General features: G+C 41.8%; 1 protein-coding gene across 4 annotated transcripts in view; it reads right to left on the bottom strand.

The window, feature by feature from the left end:
• OCA2 (OCA2 melanosomal transmembrane protein) overlaps positions 1–15,113 on the bottom strand; it is a 442,347-nt gene that overhangs the window by 245,184 nt on the left and 182,050 nt on the right. For all 4 annotated transcript variants that reach the window (XM_048221311.2, XM_026510290.4, XM_057303788.1 and 1 more), the window contains 3 exons: positions 5,178–5,325; positions 3,060–3,117; positions 305–413 (listed from right to left, as the gene is read on the bottom strand). In XM_048221311.2, the coding sequence (XP_048077268.1) occupies positions 305–413; positions 3,060–3,117; positions 5,178–5,325 (315 nt within the window). The remainder of the gene's footprint in view (positions 1–304; positions 414–3,059; positions 3,118–5,177; positions 5,326–15,113) is intronic.

Below are 15,113 nucleotides of genomic sequence, written 5' to 3'. Positions count from 1 at the left end.
AGATGATAATATCTACTCTACTTTATATTTCTTCTAATGTTAAATCCTGGAGGGGCTGAACACCCATGTACTGAGACACTAGGGGCTGGAGATGCATCTCTCTCTCTCTCTCTCTCATTCTCTCTCTCTTCCAGAAAACAAAAAGAGAGGTAGTGGATAAAGGTTTCTTTCCATCAAAGGCTGGCCACACTCCACATCAGCCCTTCTCACCAATGCCTAGGAACAAGCTTTGAAATCTTCCCTTACAGATTGTGATAGCAATTGCAAAGCCTATCAACCAAAGGTAACAAAAAATTAGACTCACCAAGATCAAGATGAACACCAGGGACAAATGAATTGAGAAAGAACATGAAGATAACAAATCCCAACACCATCAGGCATTTGGTGAGCAGAATCTTGTCTGATATCCTGTGCTGTGAGAGAGGAAAACACAATTCATTTACTGGGTACTACCTTCTTGTTCCTGCAATGTGTCCATCATACTACGTGACTCGAATCACCACAAATTTCTCCTTAAGATGAAAAATATAACATCTTGAACTTGAAAGAAGATTATAAGGTAATGCATTATAAGGAAGACTGTACAGATTTGGGATTATAGCATTCAAAATATTTATAAAAATAAACATAATAAATTTAAAATATAGCACATGGGGTGCCTGGATGGTTCAGTCCATTAAGGTCTGCCTTCTGCTCAGGGTCCTGGGATCAAGCCCCACGTTGCTGAACAAGGAGTCTGCTTCTCCCTTTCCCTCTGCCCCTTCTCCCCACTCATGCTCACACTCGCTCTCTCTCAAATAAGTGAATAAAATTAAATATATATATATGTGTGTGTGTGTGTGTGTGTGTGTGTGTGTGTGTATACACATGACACATTCCTTTTATAAAACATCTGACTAAATAGCTTCTCAATATGATGCAGAAAGTGCTCCCAGTCCCACCATGAGCATTAGGTGAGATGTTGGCAAAATCACTGGAGAAACAACACATAACTTCCAGGGCCCTGGCCATGCATTTCCACAGGTGCTAAATGCTCATATCCTTTTAACTCAACTTTCCTGCTATTACACAAATCCCTGCTCATAGTGGAGCTGAGGTTAACATGTTCTTGTAATAACATGACTCATGCTGAATGTTCTTACTATCTTTTCATGTTCACAGGGACCCTGGAAGGCACTTGGCAGTGCCCTAATCACCAAGATGACATCTGCGGGAGCCTGACAAGTTGTTCAGAGGTGAGAGGAGGTGCCAGAAGGCTCTACAGTATTTTCATTAACCTCAGAGGTGCAGACCTTCTTCCAGTGGGCCTGAGCCACAGGGGAAGATGGGGCAAGGTCCCTACAGGGTGCTGTGCTCCAACAGCCACGGCCGTATGGAGCTGGGAAAGGGAGTGTGGTCCCAGAAAACCTGTGCAGATGGGCACTGAGTTGTCCTGCCCCACCCAACCAGGCCCCTGTGTGAATCACGTGCCATGTCCTTTCTTAAGTGTGGTCCCACCAGCACAGCTGTCTGTCTATGTCTATGTCTACTAGAATTAGATAAAGTACAGATATGGGGATAAATATGGATATAGAGACAGATAGATACTTGCGGGTATGCACATGGTTAGAGATAGAGACAGAGGTAGAGATAGATGGTACAGGTATAGGTATAGACATAGATAGATCTGCGTATAGGTATAGATTTTCTCTCCGGATTTCTCTGGTCATGCAGTTAGAGCTGCTGCCATGAAAACCACAAGCATATTCCTCCATGTTGCACTGGCTCTGGCTGCAACCCCTGGCTGTTCACAGATCATGTGGGCCACCTCCTGAACATCTGTCTTCCCTCCTCACCTACTGCCAAAGCTTGAGGCTCAACTGGCCACAAGCCAACACATCTTCCCCTTCCCACCTCCAAGGAATGCCAGTTTTGCTAGATGAGTCTGTGATGGTGAATTAGGAGGAAAAGGGCATGGCACCCACCTGTTGTGAGGGGAGACACTACAAACCTTCTGCATAACTGTGTTAATCATAGAAAGTGAGTATTACCATGGGCAGTTCCAGAAGTGGAAATGGAGGGAGCAGGCAGGTCAAAGAACATTCCAGCATCACTTGGTTGGTACAAGTGGAGATGATTCAAAGTTTGTGCTTATCTGTTATTTTGGCTATTTTCTCTTCTCGCTATCTGGAGCTATCACAGTTAAGAACTTCTAGATTCAATACAAGTTCCTTGCTTGCCCCTTCCACCTCTCCTCAATCCTCATTCACCAAGTACACAGAGAGGTACGCAATCTTTTCCCTAACTCACAGCCAGCAGTACGTGGTCTAGCAAAGCAGTCAGAGTCTGCCTAAAGCTGGGGCCCAGAAGAGTGTCATAGCCACACCCTTCTTTGCTAACCCTAATCATCTCAAACGGGACAGACACTGGGAAGAGAGACCCAAAGAACACATTGCCCACCAGGACTGCCATGTCTAAATTTCTTTTAGAAAGAGACAAAATATTCTTACCATAATAAGAAAGTGGGCACTCATCGTCCCCTCAGGAAAGAAACTACCTGGATTTGAACATTCACAATGATACAATATCTCCCAGAAGATCTGGAGCAGAGTTCTCTTGACTAGGAGAGGGGCACTTATGCGTGCCCACCAGTGTGAGAGCCATAGGACAGAACGTACACACACACACTCCGTCTCTGTCCCTAACGCTTCTCCATCGCACACAGCATGCCTCACCTGTCTCTGCCCCCACCTCCTCAGCCAACAGTGGGAACCACAAGACTTGCCTTTTAGGATCAAGAAGAGCTGCAAGAGCCAGAGGCACCCGGCAAACTTTCTCTGCAGCTATATTAACCATAGAAAGGGCCACCCCATCTCACAGGAAATATAAAAATCTTAACTTTTCAATTTCTAGACAAAATAAGCCTACCATGTCAGGAAAATGACTTTCCCCATTAACTCCTAGAAATAACTTATGTCTTGTGTACAATGACAGGAATAAAAAGAGAAATCACTTTCAGTTCTAACTCCCTGTGAAGCAAGAGATGAATCAGAAATCCCTTTGAGAAGAAACTACGATACCTTTTTTTGTAGTTCCTGGATATTGGTCTCCCAATTTTTATCTTCCTGTGAGATTTGTCTAAAGGAGAAAAAGGCAGATTCATTATTTTCCTGGTGATATTGAGCGGCGAGATCAGCAGGGCAGCAGTCAGTAAGACGTTTAGCATGGACCTCTGGCCTGGATACCGACCACTCAGTGATACCTAATGTAGCCGCATAATGGGGCACACAGTTGTGGAAGGTGACTGGTGGAGCTGGGTTTATGGACTGGGAAAAATGCTCCATCTATATTTCCAAAGAAAAGTAACATAGGAAGTGAATGGAACATTAATGAGGTGTGTGTAAGCATGTGTACGTGTGAGCATGACCATAGGGAACATCGGAAGAATACTGACCAAAACGTGAACACGGAGAATAAGAGTAAGCTACTTTTGTTTACCTCTTTTCACTTTCTACTTTTGTACACTTTTTTCAAAATGAGGTTATGTTATATTTACAACTAAACTAACCAACAGAAAAAATAGTAAAAGAAATGCCACTTGCTTTGGTGGTGACTTTTACCAATAAGAACAGTGGAGAATTTAGTTTTAATGAGCTCTTGTGTGTCATAAGTATCGAAGGAGGCTGATCACACAGCCAGAACATCCCCTACAGGAACGGAGCAGACCTAGGTGAATCCTGAGGACATTTTTTTAAAAGACTATGTAAAAACAAGACCCGCAGAGTGAGCACTTTCCTTAGATCACTCTCATTCTAACCTGCTCCTCAGTGACTGTGTGGCCTTGCAAAGCCACTGCCCTCTCCAGGCCTCAGCTCTGCTATCTGTGATCAACACAGGATGAGCTGATGGAAATTTGGTGAACCTCTGAGCCCACATGTGTCTTCACATTTGTAACCCTGAGATATACTGAGTATATCTTTAACAACCCACAGCAGATGAAGGATGCTGAAACTTGAAGGTCAATAGATCAAATACATTTAGGGAAATTTACTCCTGCATCTTTAATTTACAAAGTTTCTCCCGTTAAGATCTATGCCTATTGTTCAAGCTGGTCCCCAGCCTGCAATTCTGGGCCCTCCTGGTGCCTCAGGACCTGCTTCCCCAGCACCACCTGGTGGAGGTGGGTCCTGGGCTGGGATGGAGCCGAGACAGTGCTTCGCCCTGAGCTGCCTGTCTGGCGAGAGTGAGTCCCCACAGGCTCACCTGTGGCCTTTTCCCCCCACTAACAGAACAGGCTGCAAGACAGACATGCTGGATGGCCCTCAAGGGTCAGCGCTGGTCCTCAGGCTGGGAACACAGGGCTGGTTTCAGCAAACTACAGCATGTGAGATCACATACACTACATTCACAAGGACCCACATCTCCCTTGCCTTGACAGATTTCTCATCTCCACCCAGCTCCCAGCTCCATGGCAGTAATGCTCCAATGCCCCTAAGGGGTGGACATGCCCCTGCTTTTCCCATCAGCACTCCCAAAGTGAAGACAGATTAGAACTCAGCACCTCAGAGTTGGGAGGAAAAACTCACCACTCCATTGTTAACTTTTGCATTCCAGCTTTGATTAAAAGCAAATGACAGGAACTGAATTGAGAAGGACTTAGGTATTCTTTGAGGTCCCTGAAAATCAACTACTGGGAGAGTATTTTGTTAGATTCATTTGTTATATTGTTTTTGATTCTTGCTATGTAACGTGTTATGTGTGGAAGTATGAGAGGCAATGGTTAAGTGTGGAATCAATCCCTGGTGTCATTCTTTCCTCGCTGTAGAATCCTGGACAAATTGGTCAAATTCTCTGAGCCTCAGTTTTCTCACCCTTAAACTGGGGCTAGAACCAGCACACATTCCAGAAATCCAAGTAGGTTTTAGAAATAATGTGCTACAAGAGACTTACTACACAGTGCGTGGTGCCTAAAACCTGCTCACTGGCATGGAGATAGAGTTACAATTTTAGAGTACCATGAAGTATTCTGAAGACCCATCAGTTTAACTTACTTGAGTGGTACACTCTATGACATTTGGATACCACGGGGGTGGTAGTAAATACGTTGTTGATACAATCCAACCATTCAGCACAACTGGTAAAGATGAGAACCACCACTGTAAACCAAGAGTAGCCTGAGTAGGGCCCTGGCTTGGTACCTGTGGAAGGTGTGCAGCCTTCGGGCCAGCAGGTGCTCCAGTGCCCGCACCTTCCCCAGGAGCAGGCCCCGAACCGCCGTCTCCTCTCGGCTGGCCGGGCTGATGCGCTGTGCAGTCAGGCGCCAGACGTGGATCTCGTGCTTCAGTTCTACAGGAAAGGAAAGCTGAGGCTTGAGTCTCGCACAACCTCAGCCACCAGCAGGCATTCCACCCCTCTCACCACCTTCCAAGACCAGGAAACACATACCTGATGATGCACAGATAACCAAGGGCCAAATCAAAGCAGGGGCTTCTTACCATTCATGTCATTATAATGGAACCAGGAGACAGAACCCATGTTAAAAAATTACCATGGATGCGAAGTAATGTTATTTGGGTGAGGAATAAATTTTTGAATATACATATCTATGCTAGCCCCCAAGAATCTTTTCCCCTCCTAGGAAATTACTTCTTAACAGCCAGAAGTTTGGGTCTCTCTGCCAAAATCCAAACATTGCCTAATTGTTGAAACAGATCTAGACAACACTGGATATACAAGTGTCGTTCTCAGCAGGAGGGCATCTGGTAAGAGGCAGAGGTAGGGAATGCCTCCCTCCTGACCAGGCCTGCAAGCTGAGCTTGCGTCTATGAAAGAACACAGCTGAGAAGGATGTAGACAACCTTATGAAACGCTCAAATTAATAGAATGAGGCAAATTTCACCCATCGATGAATTCAGACATCTTCTGGTATACAAGAGGAGAGAGAAATGAATTGTCAATTCATTGGCTCCTAAAATATCAAAATCTTTTACGAAAATTTACATTTAACCTCTATTTTACAGTTAAGGATACTACATAAATTTCTCTAAATATTCACCAAAAGAATACAAGGAAGCATGGCATTTTCATGAATCACCTCTTAGGTACAGGAATTCCAGATGAAATTAAAAGACAGAACCCTTTGAAGCAGAACTAGAGCACCTGACAACCAGCTCAGAGCAGAGGCAAGGCAGGGTGATTACCCAAATACTGTGAAGCAGCACATACTTGTGGGTTCGATGCCTAGGAAAATACCATCTTTTAAGCCCCCTCTATTTAGTACACAAGTGTTGATCACCTAGTATGTGACAAACCTGCAGCAAATGCTGAAAAAGCAAGTATAAGTTAGGCAGAGACACAGAGTGCAAATAAAGTGTGTCAAGACCCAGAAAAGAAAATTGGTTGAGGACAGGGGCACTCACACCATTTCACTTAACACATGGTTTTCTCCAAAGGCTCAACCTTACAAAGAGGAAAACCTTTAGAACTAAGATATATAATGTGCCTTCATTTAGTACATATTGATACTTTGTAGCTTGCCAAAATAAAAAACAATTAAAAACTTGGGTATAATTCAAAAGTCTCTGCAGAGAAACATACTTCTAATTTCTTTTCAGAGAGCCTCACACCTCATTAAACAACCTATGAAGCTATGATAGCATTAAAAGGAGGAGCAGGAGGAGGAGAAAATTGAATAACATTGTTCAAGTCTTCTGTATTTGTAACACTGAGCACAAAAACACCACACAGGGACAGGAAAGGGGAGACGAGGCCATTGTTACTTCAGTGAAGGTCTACAGTGCCAGTGTTTCAGTGTTTCTGTGTGAACCACACAGAAGATATCATTCAAAGCCCATTAATAAAGTACAGAGACTTTCCAGCTCGTCTTTCAAGGCATGTTGGTGATGATCACCTTTCCAAATGGTTGATCACCTTTAAAGAACTAAACAAGAACATGGTTAGTTTCTGGGGCTAGCCCATCGGGTGCAGGCTGGGAGTCCTCTCCCCATCTGTGTGTGGAAAAGCAGAGCCTGGGAGCCACTGCTGCATCTGTGAAACTGCCCTTTCAGGTCCCCCTGGCTCCTTTCTGCAGGTGTCCTCTCCAGAGACAGTTTCAGCCCCCTCATACATACCCAGAGCCTAGCTGCTTTCTAACGCATCAAATCAAATAGGTGGAGCTATTCTCCCCAGCTAAACCCATGAATTAATGCTTAGGTCGTACGCTTTTGTTCTCCTAATTTTGGAAGGAAATACATCACCAATTAGCAAGGAATTTCGTTGAGAGAGAGATTTTGCCCAGGGAAAGGAAGCTCACTGCCTGCACCCAGAACTCAGTTTACCCAAGTGTATGTGCTCCTCAGTTCGTTCCCAGACTTTCTCCACACCTCTGCCATTTCCCCACCCTGTCTCCTCTGCTAAGCTCTAAGACCATGGTTTCAATGGACTACTTGATATTGCCCTCTGCATCTTGTGCTGCCAGATTCAAAGATAAACATTCCATCTCCCCCCCAACACACAAAACTCTCTCCTCTCACTTTCTTCATTTTTATATGACATCACTAATCTTCCAGGTTCATAAGCTGAAATGTCATTTTGGTCTTATCAGTGCCACTCTCCACTATTTCTGCATTAACATTACTAGTCATATAATAGGTGACAGATACCATGCTAGATGCTAAAGGAGAAAAATTAATAAGTTACAGGATAAGCCTCCAACAAGCTAGAAAGAGTTATAAGCTATATCCTAAGTAAACAGGAGTCGGGGCAGTACTGGGTCACAAAAGGAGTTCAGGATATACTGGTATGGTTCTTACAGGGACCACTTGTTCCTACCCCAGTTCCCAGCTTGACCAAGCCTCATCTCCTCATACTTGCTGATTCTGATTGCTCCTCAGTAACCTCAACTGGAGTCACTTCCTACCAACCCACACATGGTTAGTCATAGATAGATACAGTTTTATAGGTAGATATACAGAGAAGAAATCTATCTATGTTCCTATTTACCTGTCTTCTAGGATGATAAATCTATCAAGGATGATCCATCTAGAAAGATAGATAAATGTAGGTGGACAGACAGATAGATTCCTTCTTTCAAATAACCATTGTTTCCCCAAGGCTTGCAGAATAAAGGCAAAGATCTTCAGGGAAGACAAGATCCTCAAATGGCAAGCACCACTGTGAGCTCTGATCCTGCTGTATCGGCTCTTACCATTGCCACACTGGCCTCTGCCCAGGAGACATCAGATGTCTCATCTCCACCTCTCTGATTACCTCCAGCCCCTATCTTCCTGAGCTTCTCAACCAACCTCCTATAGCATTACTTGGGGTTACTGTATATGTGGTACAAACAGGCGAAGACATTACCATGTGGGATATGCTCTCTCACAGGAGGTGGTGGCTGCCAGAAAGCTTAGAGGAGGGTCACCCAGCTCAAAGTGATGAATCTCAAGGGAAGATCCCAGGCCAGGAGTTGAGAAATGGAATTTTACTATTTTGTTTTTGTGTTTATTTTGTTTGTTTTGATTTTTTTATTATATTCAGTTTGTCAACATATAGTACATCATTAGTTTTTGATGTCGTGCTCAACAATTCATTAGTTGCGTATAATACCCAGTGCTCATCACAACACGTACCCTCCTTAATACACATCACCCAGGTACGCCATCCCTCCAAGCCCCTTCCTGCTTTTTTTTTTTTTAAGATTTTTTTTATTTCTTTATTTGACAGAGACAGCCAGTGAGAGAGGGAACACAAGCAGGGGGAGTGGGAGAGGAAGAAGCAGGCTTCCAGCAGAAGAGCCTGACGTGGGGCTCGATCCCAGAACTCTGGGATCACGCCCTGAGCAGAAGGCAGACGCTTAACGACTGCGCCACCCAGGCGCCCCCAAGCCCCTTCCTTCTGTAACCCTCAGTTTGTTTCCCAGAGGCCAGAGTCTCTCATGGTTTGTCTCACTCTCTGACTTCCTCCCATCCAATCTTCCTTTCCTTCCCCTGTGGTCCTACATGCTATTCCTTATATTCCACATATGAGTGAAACCATATGATAATAGTCTTTCTCTGCTTGACTTATTTCATTTAGCATAATCCCCTCCAGTTCTATTCATGTTGATGCAAATGTTGGGTATTCATCCTTTTTGATGGCTGAGTGATACTCCATTGCATAAATGAACAACATGTTCTTTATCCATTCATCTGTTGAAGGACATCTCGGCTACTTCAATAGGTTGACTATTGTGGACATTGCTCTTTTGAACATTGGGGTGCATATGCCCCTTCTTTTCACTATATCTGTATCTTTGGGGTAAATACCTAGTAGTGCAATAGCAGGGTCGTAGGGTACTATTATAAGATTCTTATAGTTTGTGTTAAGTAGTACAATATCACTTGAAGTTAGTGGTATAACTATCACTAAACTCACAAAATGCGAATATAGCCAAAAATGTAACAGCAAAAAAAAAAAAAAAAGGTAAAATGGAATATTTTTTAAGTATTTAATTAATTCAAAAGAAGGCATAAAGTGAGGGAAAGGGGGATAAAGAAGAGAAGGCACAAATAGAAAACAACATGACGATACACTTAAATTTAACCATATCATTAATCATGTTAAATATAAATAATCTAAACATACCAAATAAAGGACAGAGATTATCAGGTTGGATAAAAAAAACAAGACCCAAATGTTAGCTACTTGCAAGAAATGCACTTTAAATATAAAGACAGAGTGATATGCAATATCTATAAAGAACTTACAAAACTCAACACCCAAAGAACAAATAATCCAGTCAAGAAATGGGCAGAAGACATGAACAGACATTTCTCCAAAGAAGACATACGGATGGCCAACAGACACATGAAAAAATGCTCAACGTCACTCAGCATCAGGGAAATACAAATCAAGACCACAATGAGATACCACCTCCCACCAGTCAGAATGGCTAAAATCAACAAGTCAGGAAATGACAGATGTTGGTGAGAATGCAGAGAAAGGGGAGCCCTCTTACACTGATGGTAAGAATGCAAGCTGGTAAAGCCACTCTGGAAAACAGTATGAAGGTTCCTCAAAAAGTTGAAAATAGAGCTACCCTATGACCCAGCAATTGCACTACTAGGTATTTATCCAAAGGGTACAAACATAGTGACTCAAAGGGACACATGCACCCTAATGTTTATAGCAGCAATATCCACACTAGCCAAACTATGGAAAGAGCCGAGATGTCCACCAACAGATGAATGGATAAAGAAGAAGTGGTATATATAGACAGTGGAATATTACTCAGCCATCAAAAAGAATGAAATCTTGCCATTTGCAATGACGTGGATGGAAGTGGAGGGTATTATGCTAAGCGAAATAAGTCAATCAGAGAAAGACAATTATCATATGATCTCACTGATACATGGAATTTACAAAACAAAACAAAGGATCATAGGGGAAGAGAGGAAAAAATAAAACAAGACAAAACCAGAGAGGGAGACAAACCATAAGAGACTCTTGATCATGGGAAACAAACTGAGGGTTGATGGAGGGGATGGGGGCAGGGGGATGGGATAACTGGGTGATGGACATTAAGGAGGGCATGTGATGTAATGAGCACTGAGTGTTATATAAGACTGATAAATCACGGAACTCTACATCTGAAACTAAGAATACACTGTATGCTAATTAATTGAATTGAAATTTTAAAAATAAACAAATAAAACAAAACAAAAAGACACAGTGAAAGGATGGAAAAAATATACTATACTACCGCTAGTAAAGAGAAAGCCGGAACTGCTACATTAACAACAAAATTGATTTCAGAGCAAGAACATGATTATGGATAGGGAAGGTCATTTTATAATGATAAAGGTATTAATTCTTCCAGAGGAAATAACAACCCTAAATGTTTACATACCTTAATAACAGAATTTTGAAATATATAAAGCAAAAATCACATAACTGTAAAGAGAAATAGACAAATCCACCATCATAATTAGAGATTTCTATTTCCATCTTTTAAAAATTGAAAGAACAAATGGACAGAAAATCAAATACAGAAGACTTGAACAATGTTATCAGTCAACTTGACCTAGCTGACTGTACTGACAAAACTTCACACAACACAGCAGAATACATATTCTGTTCTGGTGCACATGGAATATTTATGAGGCTAGATATTCTAGCCATAAAACAATCTTAATAACTTTAAAAGGATTCAAGTTTTACCAGGTATATTCTCTGATATTGGTAACTGCAAAATCTCCAACTATTTGGTAAATAAGCATATCTAAAATATATAAGGATCAAAGAAATCAAAGGGGAAATTAGAAAGTAATTTGAACTGAATGGAAATTAAATAAAACATATGAAAATTGGTGGCAGGTCACTAAAGTAATACTTAGAAGGAAATTTAGAGTACTGAACACCTATATTAGAAAAGAAGGCATATATAAAATCAATAACCTCAGCCTCTACCTTAGAAACTAGCAAAAGAGGAATAAATAAGCCCAAAGTAAGCAGAAGAAAATAAATGTCAGAGTAGAAATCATTAAAAGAGAAAAAATATAGAGAGAAAATCTATATAATCAGAAGCTGGTTACTTGATATCAACAAAATTAATAAAACTCTAATCAGAACAATCAGAAAAAACCAAAGACACAAATTACCAGTATCAGGAATGAGAGATTACATGATCAAAAAAATCCATTAAAAGGGTAATGAAAGAATATTATGAACAACTTTAGAATAATTCTTTCAACAACTGAGATACAATAGATAAATTCCTTGAAAGATATAAACCACCAGTAATCTCTCAAGAAATAGATAACCATAATAGCCAGCCCTGTGTCTATGAAGGATTTTGAATTTGTAGTTAAAACTTCCCCTCTTACCCTTGCACACACACATACACGTGGCGCGCGCGCGCGCACACACACACACACACACACACACACACACACATCCAGGTCTCTAAATGTCCTAGCAAACATTTAAGGGAACAGTAGTAGCAATTCTACACCAACTCTTTCAAAAAAATTGAAGAGAAGGGCATGCTTCTGTACTCATTCTATGACAGCAAAAAGGACATTACAAGAAAGTAAACTCTACACCGATATCCCTAATGTACACAGACACAAAAATTCTATACAAAATATTAGCAAGAAGCAGCTTGAGCTTCTGGTGAACAGGGGGAAGACTTTGGTGGCTATTTGTGATTTTCACCAAATAAGTCATTTTCTTTTCCATTCTGGGCATTTTCTAGGCTGACTCATCCTGGCCCCTGTGACCAGTGGGGCCTTGTGACAATCAGGATGACAAGCTATGAACACAGACATCCCTGCCAGTCAATAATATGGTGGAACAAGTGATTCTCTCTACTTTGATGTCCAATAGCTCAAGGTTCTGGGAAGTGATGACAAGCAGGGTACTGCCAGCACACAGTGGGAATGAAGGCAAAGACAGGAAAGGAACAGGGCAGAGTTACTTTTTGACTACAGCATAACCAAGCCTGTTCAGACAGATGCTCTGGATGCCAGTACAGACCTACTGAACCCAAATCTCTAGGATAGGGCTTGAGAATCTGTAGTTATAATAAACATTCTAAAATTGGAGAGCCCTATGACCTACAGTGGCCCAGAGCAATTGCCCTGACTCCACACAGTTCACTCTGCTGATTTATAGCTTGTCTTGTCATTGCCACAGGGTTTCAGCATCATCCAGGTCCCAGCCATTCCATTTCCCTCAGAGCTTTTTTCAGCTCCTTACTCAGGAAGAGTGGAGGAGTTGATTATACAGATTTGTTTCATATACTTCTAAATCTGTGTATCCTAAATTTATGTCAAGATAGCATTCTCCAGAAGAGCTTATTAACAGCACAGAATTCCTGGGGGTGGGCTGGTAACCTAAACATACAATAATTGTTCTCAGGTCATTCTGATCACCGGGGCGGTTAGGGAGAACCTGGCATAACTGGACAAGATAACTTTCTAGCTCTCCACTGAGGTACAGCTATGCCCACACAATCATCCATTGTGATCACAGTTTCCTTAATGCTCCAATCTGGTGCAATCCTTTCCATCAGAAAACTAAACCTAAATATTAAATTATCAAATTTTATGTATACTAGTTGATGATAAAACATTCTGAATATCTCTAACTGGTTATTATGGGTTGAGTTGTGTACCCCTCCCCCAAAAATTCATGTGGTGAAGTCCTAATCCCCAGTACCTCAAAATGTGACCTTACTTAAAAATAGGGTTGTTGCAAGTGTAATCGGTTAAGGTGAGGTCATTAGGGTGGCCACAAATCCAAGATGACTGGTGTCCTTATACATGGGGGAAATGTGGACAGAGACACACAGGGAGAAAGCCACATAAACATGAATATCGCCATCTAAAAGCCAAGGAGAGAGGCCTGGAACAGATCCTTCCTCAGAGCCAAGCAACTTTGCATGCATTTTGATTTTGGACTTCCAGACTCCAGAACTGTGAGGAAATAAGCCACCTGTTCTGGCTTATTAAGTCCTCTTAGCATCTGTAGAAATAAGCCATCTGTCATTTAAGCCACTCAGTCTGTGGTACTTTGCTACTGCAGTCCTAGAAAGCTAATACATTGGTCAATGGAAAAAGTGGATCGAGGCATCTCACTGTCAGAAATATCTTTTTTTAAAAAGCCAACTTTGATTAAATTTTTCTTCAAAACAGAGAAGTAATGTTATCATGTGTAGTTGTTTCCCCCATAATAAAGCTGTAAGAGGACATCAGGATCTGGGACTCTTTTTTCTCAAGAAAAGCACATGGCCTGCTCTTAGACTGCCAGAGATGAGGAATTATCAATGCTATCAAGAACATACAGTCTTTCTCAAAAGAAGTAAAGTATGCTGCATCAGCAGGAAGCTATCACAACCTTGCAGCCAAAAGGATTATTCTATTTGGCCCCCAACACCTGTGCGTGCACCCCCTCTCCCTACTAGTCCCCCACACTGGGCTTAACCCCCACACTCATGTCCTGTTGGGTGGGGCCCATGCCAATCCTACTGCCTCATAAGCAGCTGAAGTACAGGGAGTGTGCCCACTTGTCCTGCACTTACATCACCTTCCCTTGGGGTTAAGCTGAGAGGCCACCCAGAAATTCCTTATTGCTTGATTATGTTTAAAGTACCATTTCTAAATCCACAAGGACACTCTGGTGTTTTGTGCATGTGGTCAATAAGTACTGCCTAAAATAGAAATTTCTGCTTATCATTCCATTTCTCTGGGAGAGCTGGGTGACTAAATTTTACCAAGAACAAGCTTGTTTTATACAGATGACTCTTGAGAGGGTATATGAGACAGTGTTCTCCAAACTGGAATAAAAATAGTCAAATTCTGAATACAAAAATCACGCATGAAAGAAGGGCCGATCTGCCTTATACAGTCACCATCTGATGAGCAGGAGGACTGATAAGAATACACTTAGATCCTCAGCTTTTCATACAGAAATGGTATTTGTTTATCTTACTAAAGATAAAACTTGAAGTCCTGTACAACACAAGGACAGAGGAATAATAGGATGAGGAAGGTAAATACATAATCTATGAGTTCTGTGAGGACACCACACCATCTGAAAACACAAACAAAGAAATGCACTTTGTCACTGTGCTCCTGTCGCCTAGATATGCTCTGTTACCCAGGCAACCTGCACAAAGTCCTGTACAGGGTCTGGCTGAGGAGAGGCTGGCTGTTTCCCAAATAAATCACTGCTTCTGATATATCCCGATCAGTAATGTGATCAATAAAACATTTACTAAAATTTTTAAGTAAGGAAAATGCAAAGCCATAAGATGGTCATGAGCCCTCTTCCTGCTGGCTAGTAAATCATTAATACATTCTTTTTTTTATTATGTTCAGTTGGCCACTGTATAGTACATAGTTAGTTTTTGATGTAGTGTGCAATGATTCATTAGTTAAGTATAACACCCAGTGCACATCACAACATGTGCTTGATTGACATGGTGCAGTACCCTCTGTGCTGGGTTATGTTGCTGTTTTGTAATCACATTTAATCTCAAAGTCTGATTGAACACTACAGTCTCCACGCTATACTGCTTGTGCTTTATACACATGGTTTAATGATGTCACGACATGTGAACTATAAACAGTGGCCACTGATTTCCACATTTC

This window comes from Ursus arctos, unplaced genomic scaffold (genome assembly GCF_023065955.2).
Source record: "Ursus arctos isolate Adak ecotype North America unplaced genomic scaffold, UrsArc2.0 scaffold_28, whole genome shotgun sequence".
Lineage (NCBI taxonomy): Eukaryota > Metazoa > Chordata > Mammalia > Carnivora > Ursidae > Ursus > Ursus arctos.
The sequence above is the reverse complement of the archived record's forward strand: the minus strand, read 5'-3'. Positions and strand labels throughout refer to the sequence as shown.